This window comes from Equus przewalskii, chromosome 31 (genome assembly GCF_037783145.1).
Source record: "Equus przewalskii isolate Varuska chromosome 31, EquPr2, whole genome shotgun sequence".
Classification (NCBI taxonomy): Eukaryota; Metazoa; Chordata; class Mammalia; order Perissodactyla; family Equidae; genus Equus; species Equus przewalskii.
Genome location: NC_091861.1, coordinates 16,293,123 through 16,306,322, shown reverse-complemented (window position 1 = coordinate 16,306,322; position 13,200 = coordinate 16,293,123). Strand labels below are relative to the sequence as shown.

Sequence of the window (13,200 nt, the reverse complement as noted above, 5' to 3'; positions counted from 1 at the left end):
TTTTCTTCCTCCTGCTGTTAGTGCTGAGAATTTGAGCTCCTGACTAAGGCAGCTGTCTGCGATTTCCGGAAAGTGGATCTGCTCACACTGCGACTGTGCCTATGGTGGTGCATAGCCATGGACTATTTCTAGGACTGCTTAAAAACAATTTTTATGTGATTGCAAAGGAGAAGAAATGCGTAAGGTCTCTGTTCATAAGTTTCTGACTAGAGTGTTAGACTTTCTCAAAGGCCCTTACCAAGCATCTTCACACACACACACACACACACACAAATACCCAGTTTTCTAAGCTGCATTGGTACTAGGTACATAAAGATGGCATAATGCCAGACATGAAGGAATAAGTGTACCTGAGTGACTCCATCGTTAAGCTATAATCACAAAAAATGTTGAAAATTTCATCAATATCATGTTAATGAACCTATGCAAAAAAGAGCAAAAAGTGAATCGTTTGAAGAGGACTCTGAATAAAATGGAATCTCCAGCTGCACAGGGGCCAGAAAGATTTTAATAACCAAATAAATAAAGCGATAAGGGACCCGAGGAAGATGAAGGTGGCAAGAAAGTAGAAAGGGGTTCAGGATATTTTAGCATCTTTTAATAACTGGCTTAAATGTGTTAACTAATTGTCACAAGCTCATAAGCATCACTCATAAAGGTTTGACCTTTTAAGATTTATTGAATATGTTGATAATTTTGACCTTATTCTTAAAGTACAGGCTCGTTCCTCAGAAGAAGGTGATCAAATACGAAATCCTTAGGCAGGCAAATATTCTCAATTATGAAACTTTCATTTGCTAGGGCGAATTCACTTTCCCAATTATGAAAATAAATGTGAAAAAGACAGAGTGTTAATTTTTAATAAGTATGAGGTCACGACATGTTTTATTTTCATCTGAGAAAGGCTATGGGGTTCTTTAGGTCTATAACTCCTGCTCATCTTTTTAGCCTAATAGCTATGTACAAAAAATGATAAAGAAGCTTGACTGGAAAAATATCAATTCATCACTTTAATATTTCATAACAATGCAACTGGTCTCATTATGTCTATGTATATGATTCAAATTATTGCATAGACAATGACTTTAAAGGGTCCCAAATAAAATGACTCAAAAAGTTGAAGAATTATGGGCAATTCCAGATATTTATATTATAATAGTCAAATATGTGGTTAATTCAAAATAAATACATCTTGAAAATTTCTGTAAGTGTCTGGATAAATACTCCAGGTTTTACTCCACATTAAATTTGGCAATTGGATTGTTTTTCTCTGACTTAGTCTTTTTTGAAAATTTTACCTGTTTATCTACCTTGCCTTTGAAGAATGCTAAGGAAAAGGAATTCTGGAAAGTCAGCTTGGCTTTCAACCAGAAACTTCCCTTGACACAGAAAAAAAATTTGAAAACAAATAATGTAGTGAAAATGTACAAATGTTTTAATAAAATTTTTATCCTTAATAAAACTCTTACCATGTACTAGAAATTCTTATATACATAATATTTCATTTAAACTTTCACAGAAACTCCTTTTAAAGTAGGTATTATTTTTCTTTTGTAATGGTTGAGAAATCTGAGGTTTAGTGGAATAAGCATGTTTCCCAAGGAGGCATGAGGAATAATAGCAAATTTAGGGTAGATTTCCCATATAGGATTCTCTTGACCACAACATATATTGCCATTAAGATTTAGGTGTCTTAAATAAATTTATTTGTTTTTTTGTAAAAAATGAACGTGAAAAGGAAAGTACATGTACATGTATGTCTGAGTGTGTTTATCTGTGTAGGCATGCCATCGCCAAGAAACCAAGGAAGCTTTTCAACCATATCCCACAACAATGACCTATAGTTGCAGACTTCATCTTTAAGAGCGTCCTTGGAGAACTGAATCTAATGAATTTCCCAAGCTCAGACACAGTCAGAAAATTCCCAATCTTAGATTCCAATGTTATCTAACGTTGGTTAAATGGGAAAAAAACAAAGTAAACTGATTTTCCTATACACAAATTCACTGCATTTTATTATAGAAACACAAAATGTGAAGGGTTTCTCTGTAACATAATTCAACAATACAATTGAGAACAAGGAGCATTTAAAAAGTTTTTCTCTGTTGTATTTTCCGATTTTTTTCATTATTTCAAACTCTTATAAAACCCCAATTACTAGATTTAATTTGACAAGGCATATTAGCATCTTAAAATTAGGATGATAGGCATTGCAAATAGTTTTTTACATTGGAATTTCTTTACAAGTCAAATACATTGTGTAAATGGACAAGAACTGAACAAACCACAGGAAATCTTTTTTCAGCTGGGTACAGAGCAATTCCTTCTGAACCACAAATAACAGGTAACAAACTTGGTCAGGCTAAGAAAAGAAAACATATTGAGCTAATACAACGTTAAAGCGGTAAAAATATGGGATTGATGTATGCATTTTTATTTTAAATTTGGTATTTCATTTAATTTTATTGAATTTGTCCTTTTTTACTATTTTTTCTTTTATTATATGGGCAACTTGCCAATTTTGAGGATAAACCGTACCACATTTGAGGCTATAGAGCATATTTGTCACAGAAAACATTGAATAGTATTTTCCCACATGCACAGAAAGAAATAAGAGATGTAAAATAAAAAGGCTTCTCTTTCTAAAAACCAAGAGTCATCATTAAGAAATGTTGTTAGGTGAACAAACACAATAGATTCTTAAAAATTTATTCTTTTATTTCTGCCAGCAAAAGATTTAAATATAGAAATTGTAAATTTTCTGTTTCAATGAAATGTTTGTTATAACATTGAGCTTTAGAGAAAGAATACCTTTAAATGATACGCATACACAATTGCTACATTTGTCTGAATTTTGTCAAATATCATATTATAATTTAATGATAGGAAAGACTGGCTTTTAAGATTGATTCATAGATTTCTGAAATCAATAAGGACAAAAGAATCATGAACGAAAAAGAGCTGAATCTGAACTATCCTTCCTGATTGTGATAGATATCCAGAGCTATTTAGAATACTCAGATATGTAATCTCTTAAGGGCATAATGTGGACTGTAATTGTTACAAAAATATTTTAGAAATCAATTGAAGACTGTGAGTTTTAACTTCTTAGCAGCATATAGTTGACTTGTTCTAAATAAAGATATTGTTGTTCAATTCCAGTGATTAGAGACGGATCATTGACTTGGGAAAAGTGTTTGCATCCTGAGCACAGGATAAAGGAAAGTGCTAAGGACTGAGTCTAGAATGGATGAAGCCGTGGGGGAGTAGGTTTTACAATCCAATTCTACTGTCCCCGTTCCCATCACGCATTGTGGCATTTGATTTCTTAAGGTTAACATGGCCAACTCTCTGCACAGGATGCAAATCAATAACTGTGTCCCCCTTGTTTAAAGTTGCCAGAACGTCAGGAGACACTGTGGGATCCAATTTAGTAGCCACACCCACAGTGTCAGTTTATATTTTTAAAAGTCTAAGTTTCAAGCGAAGTGTTCTTTTGTTTCTTTTTCTTTTTTTGAATGGAGAAGAAAAACTGGCCAATTGCCATTCCTGCTTTTAAGAATAAGTAACCATCAGAGCAGGCCATAAAATACGTAATGGCAATAAAGACTACAGCTCAGCTCCACCGATAGATGATGTTAGCAACTTGGAAAGTAACCAATCTCCGAAATGAAATGGGAGGTGTGATCAAAAATAAGGAAGCAAAAATTAAATGGTAGAGCTGTTTTTCAAGGTAATATTTATATAATATACTCTTCAATGAAGACAGAGTGCATTAAAATGATAGGGCATTAGCAAAGATTGCCAAAAAAAAAAATCTAAAACTAATGGGCATTTCCGTTAAAAGAAGCTAAATCTAATTAATCAAGAGAAAGGCACAAAAGCATTTAAAATGGGATGTTTGGAAACTAAAGAGTATCATGCTAGTCTATGACAATTATGTACTATTAATTGGGTTTTAAAAATTATACCAATAATAAAAAGCATAATTTTGTCAATCTTTTAACGACTAATGAAATATAGATATACATTATAGATTTCTGAAATGTGGCTATCAAAAGCTGATATTAATGTAATTTTAAATACTGTTCTTATGAAGCTGTATCACACTAATGAAATTAAAATATTTTATTCTAACAGATGAGGCAAATTCAACCTTTTAATTGATTACTATACTTGTTGGGGAGCAGTGTTGCCATGTTGTAGCAGTCACAGGCTTTTGATTATTTTCACTTTTTAATCACAAACTTACTTAGTTGTTGAGCCCATTATAAGTAAGAAAAAATCCACTTTAGACGTATCACTAAATTAGGCAAAATTGTATGTATGCCTGCTAAACTGGTCAATTTACCTTTCGAAATTTCAGTAAAATGCAGTTTCTGTCCTGCAGTAGGCCTATGTGCCGTCTTGAAATTTATGTTGAATATAAAATCTTACTAACTCTTAAATGAAATTTTATAAAAATCTCCCATCCTGCTCGAAAGGCTAGCTGTGCAGAGTGAGTCACCACCACTTACTTCTTTCTTGCTATTCATTGTCATCTGACATTTAATGCATTCCCAGAATACAAATTCACAGACTTACCAGCGGGCCCAGCGCGCAACCTTTGGCGGTGCACGCTTGGACTCTGAAGGAATGTGAGCTCCAAGGAGCAAAGCCGGAAGCGTGACAGCTGAGTTCTGTGGAATTGTGAATTAATACACCGTCTAGGTAGAGTCCATAACTTGTGATAACACCTAGGAAGAGAATAATCAGCTTTCAGTATGACCACTAGACAACAGAAAAGAATGTTTTAAGGAAAGCAAGCACTTCTTGACGTGATTTCTAATTTCCTGGAATTGCTGAATCACAGTATCTGGTACTTCCCTTAGTCTAAACCCTATCTCTTTTCAAAGGATAAAAAAGGCTTTAAACCCATGAATATCAAGTTAAGCCAATTAATAGAGACAAAAATAGAACCCAAGAGTCCCAGGGTGGGAAGTTTTCTATGGCATCACATTAACTGCTGTCATTTGTGTTCCAGATCCAAAATGAATAAAGTACATTTATAATTTTTATGGCTTTCTAAAATGAATCCTTAATAGATGTGCTCTAGAAGTAGAATGACCTTATTTGTTAATGCATTATGCATTAATCAGGATGTGTCAGGCACTGTTCTAAGCACCTCATGTGGATGAACTCCTTTTAACCCTCTCTTCACAGTGCTGCTATAAAAGAGGCAGTATTATTATCACCATTTTCTAGATGAGAAAATTCAGGCACAGAGAGATTAGGGAACGTGCTCAAGGTCACAGAGCTGGCAAGTGTTGGAGTCAGGATTCGAAAGGCAATCTGTGTCCAGAGCCCATGTTCTCAATTCCAACCTTAAACCACCTAAACAAAAAAGCCTTCACAAATTGCACAAATCGCACAAATTACATTCATGAGACATACATCCATGAATGGGCTCGAGAAGCTATCGTTTGCTGGTTTAATTATCAACTAAAATTTATTTCAGAAGGAAAGTCATGACTATTTTCATGAAATCAACTCGTAAAGAGATGAGAAATTAAATGGTTATTGAGTATAATCATTTGATTTATTCAGTCAAGACATTTTCATCAAAAGGAAGCTGGGATCTATGTTCACTGGAAATATAGAATCCCCAAACTGATTAAACGTTCTACCGCGGGAAACAAAACTTTGCTTACATGCTAAATTAGAACCTCTTTCAAAGTAAAATTAATTTCATAGTGGCCCCCTGAGTGTGTTCTTGAGGAGTTATTTTAAGTGTTTCTCTGTCGGACAGACTTCCCCACGGACAGAAGTTAGGTGTTTCTCCCGTAGCACATGCTACACCTCCATCATAGTGCTTATCCCCTTATCACATTATTAGGATTATTATTCCTTGTTTAATTGCCTGACATCCTCAAGGATCCCCAAGGCAATCTTGACTCTCCCTCACCTGTGTATTTCTAGAGCTTTAGCACCATGCTAAAACACAGTAGGCACTTAATAAATGTTAATTAAATGAATAAATTAATGAACCTGCAGCATATAAAAATATCAGCATCCAATATAGAATGAAAATTGAAGGCTACAGAAAAAAGAGATACCTAGATACCTGAAATATGAAGAGAGACTCGCTAAAAAGATGATATTAAAGCATAGCTCAGAGATAGCAGATTTGGGGAAGGAATGAGTTTTTGTTGCTGTTTGTTTTTGCTTTTTAGTGAGGAAGATTTGCCCTGAGCTAACATCGGTTGTCAATCTTCCTCTTTCTTTTTTTTCCCTCCCCCAAACCCCAGTACACAGTTGTCTATCCTAGTTGTAAGTCCTTCTAGTTCTTCTATGTGGGATGCTGCCACAGCATGGCTTGATGAGTGATGTGTAGGTCCACACCCAGGATCTGAACCCATGAACCCTGGGCCACGGAAGCAGAGGGCAGGAACTTAACCACTTGGCTGAGGGTCAGCCCCAGCAATGCGTTTTGAAACAAAAGACTCTAGCAAAGCCAAGGTCATCAAGGAAGTCCCTGATAAGGGCTTCCGGGAGGCTTGACTCTCAGCCTTATGAACATCAGATTTGGTCTTGCTAAAGTCTCGAAAGTAGATCAATCCTTATCCATCACCATATTAGGGATAGCATTACTGGCAGGACCAGGAGCTCTTTCCCCAAGCATCCTTCTCTTCTGGCAGGGAATTGCTTACCTCTAGAACCTGCTCACAACAGTCCAGCAGCACCATTGTCTGCAAATAGAATGCCGCGCCCATTGTCAGGATACCCCCCCACGACACTGCTTTTAAGAAATCAGTTTATAGCAAAAGAAGTAGAGAATGAGCTAGCACCACGGAACTTACTCATCTTTCTATATATCTCATCAACCCATAGCCTGAGACATTGAGGAATAGACTCTTGAAGCCTACATTACAGCTCAAACTGAGTGATAACACCCTGTGGGTTGGGAGTTGCCACAGGATGCTGAATCTGCTTTGAACTCGGGACAAGCATTTGATGCTGATTTTTCTATAGTGAGAACACATGGGAATGGGAATAGAGAGGAGGTAGCCAGAGTGTTTCCTCTCACTGTTACACTTACTAAGCCACACAAAATATTCTTGTTTTCTCTACCCACAAAGAGGAATGCTTATATCATGGGTTGCAACCAAAAAACTAAGAATATTACCGGGCAATTTGGGATGCTCATGCAACTTTACCAATAGGCAAAGAAAAAAGTCACTATCTGGAAGAAGAAATTAGCTTCCAGCTGCATGCTGACACCCAGGACATTCTCAAGGGCATCTCTTTACCTGACCAGGTCCAAACATATAAGGATTGAAAGTCTACAGTAACCCAAGCCAGGACCACTACTGACACAGACTCTTCAGTAATGAAGGTTTGGGTTGCCTCACTAGGTCACGAACCCTGAACAGATGAGCTACTGGCTGAGGGCAAAGGGAAGAAGTTGTAAATATCAACTATGGCATTAAACTAGTTATAGAAACAAGACTTGCAGATATTATCATGTTTCATTTCTTGCTTATTACATAGAGATTTGCATATAATAACTAATTTTTCCTCCTCCTTTTCCCTATTGATTTATATAAAGAAAGTTAATGGGTGTTAATTTACTTTAGTTTTTAAGTTGCAGAATATCCAGGTGGATTGTGTCTAAACTAAAGGAAATTAATGCCACCCAGATATGGAATACGGTGATGGAGGGTGAGAGCATCTTCACTGGTACAAAGCATAGTAGTACCACGTTAGGTGGAAGCATGCAAGGATTACTGTTGGTAGTGGAAGGTAATGGGAGGTAGAAGAGAGTGTGCATGGATGCTGAATTGCTAAGTTGGTTATTCATCTAATCCATCTAGTCATGGCCCGACCTCCACGTGTCTATAGTCTGCTTTGTGTGCCGAGCCTGAGAGCCTAGCTACGTTTCCAGCTCTCTTGCTTGCTGGTTTCCTATCAGGTTTCATCAGTAGGAGACCCTGCTAGGAGGGCAGAAGCAGGAAGAAAGAAAACGTCAAGCTTCTAGCTCCAAGAGCTGAGGCCTTTGCTGGCTGTTGCTAGGTCAGCAAAGGGGAAAAGCAGCTGTGGCCTCAGGTGGTCCAGGCAGCAGAAGCATCTCTTCGGCATTTTCAGCTTCATCAGTAGTGGAATCTCAGTGGCACTTCGGCTCTGGCTGGGGCAGCATCTCTTGATGGTTCAAGCATCAATCAGCAAATCCAGCAGCAAGCAGCAGCGGAGGCAGCTTTGAGGCTCCATCTCAGAGAAGTTAGCAGCACACTGGCAGTCACCCTTTCTGTTCTTCCTGTACCTGCTCCTTCTCCTTTTGTTCGTCCAGCTCTTCCAACTCCTTTGTAACCAACTCTTTGTATTAAATATAGTTTGTCTTACATACCTACCACATTTTCTGTTTGACCAATTAGATCTTGATCAATACATCCTTTAGGACTAAAGCTTTTTTAAAATTTAAATGAGCTAATACTTTTATAAAGCTGCTGCTCTAACCCATTTCCCTTTTTGAAGATAACTTCATACAGTTTCTCTTTCTTCCTTTCTTTGTTTTTTTTTTTTTTTTTTTTGGTGAGGAAGATTGGCCCTGAGCTAACATCTGTTGCCAATCTTCCTTGTTTTGCTTGAGGAAGATTGTCACTGACCTAACATCGGTGCCAATCTTCCTCTATTTTGTATGTGGGATGCCTCCACAATGTGGCTTGATGAGCAGTGTGTAGGTCCACACCTGAGATCCAAACCCCTGAATCCTGGGCTGCTGAAGTGGAGTGCGCAAACTTAACCATTATGCCACCAGGCCAGCCCCCAGTTCTCTTTCTGAAAACAGGTCCATTTCCTTTATTTCCAGATGTTTGAGAAAGAGTCTTCATTTTCCTATCAGGTACCACCATGTCTCCACAAAAAAGTGCAGCTGCCAGCATCTGTTCTGCTTTATTCCACTGTGACCATTTATGGTAATTCTAAGAATACCTACCAAAAGGTTTTGATTTAACGTCACTTAATTCTTGACACACGAAAGCACAAATGAATTAAAACTAAGAAATGAAAGATACATAGTGAAAACTAACTAGTACATAGAAAATTTAAGAGAAGAAAAAAATGGATTAAAGTCAGTAGTAATAATAATGAAGAGAAATTATCATGTGCCAGGCCCTCTGCTAAGCAATCACTGAATCCTCACCAAAAAAAATCTTATGTGCAAATAATGTGTTGCAGAAGCTCTTAAAGAAATTGTTAAGACCCCTGAAATGCTATCTATTTGACCTGCTTTCAACATTGAAATAGAAAGTACCCAAATCAATATTTCCTTTTTCTTCCATAATTGGGGAACAGAGAATTTCTTTTATGCTAGGATTATGTGCATAATATCTCATTTATCTGACACATTGGGAAATGAGATATTTTATAGAAGTTAATTTTCATTATAGCTAAATCTCTTCCCTTAGGGATAAACTTTAAAAATCGTAACCATTTTTGAAGGAAATCTTTCTAGCAAGCGCTACACGCTTACCTGTCTTCTCACACAGAGTCTAACGAATACAATTGAAACATTTTATGGTGACTCAAACTATGCATTATGGACATCAAAGACTATGTTCTCTAAGTCAGTAATACCCTTGAGGACTGGTGAGATATAGGATACCTACCCAGCTCTACCCTTAACGTCACTCCGTGGCTACACTTTATCAATTCGTGTGTCTGCCTTTTGAGTTCTTCTCCATTTTCCCTCAGTGACTGTCTCTCAAAAGTCACTTCTTTGACTACCTGCCTCTAGCAAGTCGACTCCCAGAAAGCTATGCTGGGAAACTGGATAACCGTGACATCTGCAACTATGGATAAAGAAATAATAGACAGTCACTGAGAGAAGGGCTTGGAGTAAGATGAGTACATGGCAAATGAGCTGAGAATGAAATTAAGTGAGATTTGTGACAGTTAACTCAACTGCTCAGACCCTATTTAGCATCTAGGATGCATCCAAATTGAGAAGTGGATGAGCTGGAAGTCCAACTTCAAGTCAAGTGAGATCTCACACACACACACACACAAACAGAATTACCCAGAATTCTGTAGGCAACCAATATTTGATAGCATTTGTAGGAGGGGCTAAAAGATCAATTGTAGAACCAAACTATAGAACCAGTGTACACTGGGTAAGTGTTGTCTACCCTCTAAGTCATTTTTCCCACTCCACTCTACCTCAACCCCAAGACCAGCTCCATCACTGAGCCCTGTAGACTTTCCCTTCCAAACTGATCTTTCCCCATCTCCATGGCCATCTGGCCCATGCTGCCATCATCTCCTACCTGAGAATAATAGTCACCTAAGTCTTTTGGTGCATTATTTACGCTTCCATAAATTCATTCTTCATACTAGAGACAGAGGGCATTTTTCAAAACACATATCTGATCATGCCACACGCAATCAGTGATTAATCAGGGTTTCGCTGAGTACTAGCAACATGAGAGTTCCCCATCCCAGAATCAGGGAGCTGGGGTCAATGTGAGCATGTCATGACGATGAAACAGACTCGAAGTGTTGTCGTTTGGTCCAGATCTTACCAGCCAATCACCAGATCTCAAGGTCAGGCCAAAATGGGATCCCATTGTGGTTGAGAGCTGGTCTCCACACATGCCCTCAAAAAGGGAGCTTGAGGCAAGTGTAGGCATTTCCCCTGATTTGGTTTGGGCAAGGCCGTTAACTGTAAAATCCTGAGTTAAGGACACACAGTCAAACTTCCTGGTAAATTTGTGGACAATAAGAGATATCATTTGAAAAGAACACTCTATTTCTTATCAAGATATGCAGGCAGATTTCATACCTTATTTTTATTAGTAGACATTTTGATATAAATAAAATTAATATAATGTGAAATATTGTATAATTCAGTTCTAAAAACACAAGATTTAGTAAGTAATAAGTCAAAAATATCTATTAATACAACCATATTCATTTACCTTAGATTTCAAAAGTGAGTAACAAAAACTAATGAATATACCTGGAGGCTTAAGGAGACACTTTCCTTCTGTGACTACAGTATAGAACATGTATGAATAGCTTTGGGAAAAGTAAAATGATAAGTTCTTGAAATGTCACTTAAATATTTTGAAAATTATAAGACACTTTATTATTAAAAAGTGTACCAAACACTTACCTGGAGTCAGACAATGTGCTACATTCTTTATATGAATTATTTCCATCAACTTCGACACCACCAAGAAATAAGAACTGTTATTTGCCTTGTTAGAGATATAAGGGACTGGAGCCTTAGAGGCTCCAAAGTCATACAAATATAAATTCGGGGGGGGGAGGGGGGGAACCTGACAGTCTCCTCCCATTCCTGACACCACTTCTCGTATTGATTTCTAGCTAACTTTTGCTTCTAAAATATTTAGGAATTCCACTTAAATTAAGAATGGACGAACATGCTCTGGCCCTAAAAGCAATTAAGATGAGCCTAATAAGGGGCCAGCTCTGTGGCCGAGTGGTTAACCTTGCATGCTCTGCTTTGGCAACCCAGCGTTCGCCAGTTTGGATCCTGGGCACAGAGCTACGCACTGCTCAACAAGCCATGCTGTGGCAGCATCCCACATGGAGGAACTAGAAGGACCTACAACTAGGCTATACAACTAGGTACTGGGGCTTTGGGGAGGGAAGAAAAAGAGGAAGATTGGCAACAGAAGTTAGCTCAGGGCCAATCTTCCTCAAGAAAAATAGTAAGCTCTATAAAAAAAAAAAAAGATGAGCCTAATGAAGAGATTAATGTATATCTATTGGAAGTCAATTACCTGAAAGGTACCATCCTTGTTGCTTTGGGGGGCAGAAAGAATAACAAATAATATCTGCCTTTATGGAAGTAAGCAAAAGGTTAAACATTGGTCTAATGAAATAACAATCTGAGAGTTAAATAAGAATGATAAGCACCACAAAAAACTTTATGCCCAACAAATGGCATAGACAGTCAGTACAGAAGCTTTGAGCAGGGAGCAATCACTCTAGCTGACATGAGTCCTAAAAGCTTTTTAGAACAGCCAGGTCTTCCATAAAAGGTGAAATGTGAAAGGCAATGACTGAGGAAGATGTTTCTGGTGGGGAAATGACATTTACCACTGCAGGGGAGCAAGGAAGTGCAAGGTATAGTAAAGATATCCTGAGGAGTGCAGTATTTTGTTGTTTTTGCTGCATTAGGTTAAAGTCTAATAGTAAAAAAGCCTTCAAAGGGAGATTGGGGCCTTGAATGCCACTCCAAGGAGTTGAGATTTTTACAATGCACAGGAGAACTGTTGACATTTTCATGCACTGAGTAGGGGCTTGAAGAGTCGTATTTAGAAAAATTAATCTAGAGTCACATATATAACAGACTGAAGTAGGAAGACCATGGAGGTAGGGAGAAGTGGGACAGCTAAAAATATCGAACAGAAAAAATAAATAAATTTAAAGCCATCTTTTCCTGAGTAGATAGTAACTAGTTGTGACTGAGGCAGGGATGCGGGAATGCCACATTTCAGCAGGAGCGTTTGGTGTATTCTAAGAGACAAATATCTTTTACAGTTATTTTTTTATTTGAGGAAGGTTAGCCCTGAGTTAACACCTGCTGCCAATCCTTCTCTTTTTGCTGATGAAGATTGGCTCTGAGCTAACATCTGTACCCATCTTCCTCTACTTTATATGTGGGATGCTGCCACAGCATGGCTTGATGAGTGGTGCATAGGTCCATGCCTGGGATACGAAGTGGTGAACCCCAGGCCGCTGAAGCAGAGTGCGCAAACTTAACCGCTCTGCCACCAGGCTGGCCCCTTTAACAGTTTTATATACTTTCTCTTCTTTAATAAAACAAACTTATGCTGCTTAGGGCTGGGACATGTTAGAATGCAATATGGTGTAACAATATCGCTGGTCAGAAACGAGAAGGGTTGGGGAGCCGGCCCCATGGCTGAGTGGTTAAGTTAGTGCGCTCTGCTTCAGCGGCCCAGGGTTTCTCCAGTTCGGATCCTGGGCGCGGACATGGCACCGCTTGCCAGGCCATGCTGAGGTGGCATGCCACATGCCACAACTAGAGGGACCCACAACTAAAAATACACAACTATGTACCGGGGGGCTTTGGGGAGAAAAAAGGAAAAACTAAAATCTTTAAAAAAAAAAAGAGAAGGGTCTACCGTTATCAGAGATGGACTAAAGTGAGCCATGAAAAATACATAAAGCCTG

At 38.1% G+C, this 13,200-nt stretch overlaps 1 protein-coding gene across 1 annotated transcript in view; it reads right to left on the bottom strand.

The window, feature by feature from the left end:
• USH2A (usherin) overlaps positions 1 to 13,200 on the bottom strand; it is a 746,622-nt gene that overhangs the window by 308,245 nt on the left and 425,177 nt on the right. The window contains exon 36 of the mRNA XM_070602521.1: positions 4,585 to 4,736. Within this exon, the coding sequence (XP_070458622.1) occupies positions 4,585 to 4,736 (152 nt within the window). The remainder of the gene's footprint in view (positions 1 to 4,584; positions 4,737 to 13,200) is intronic.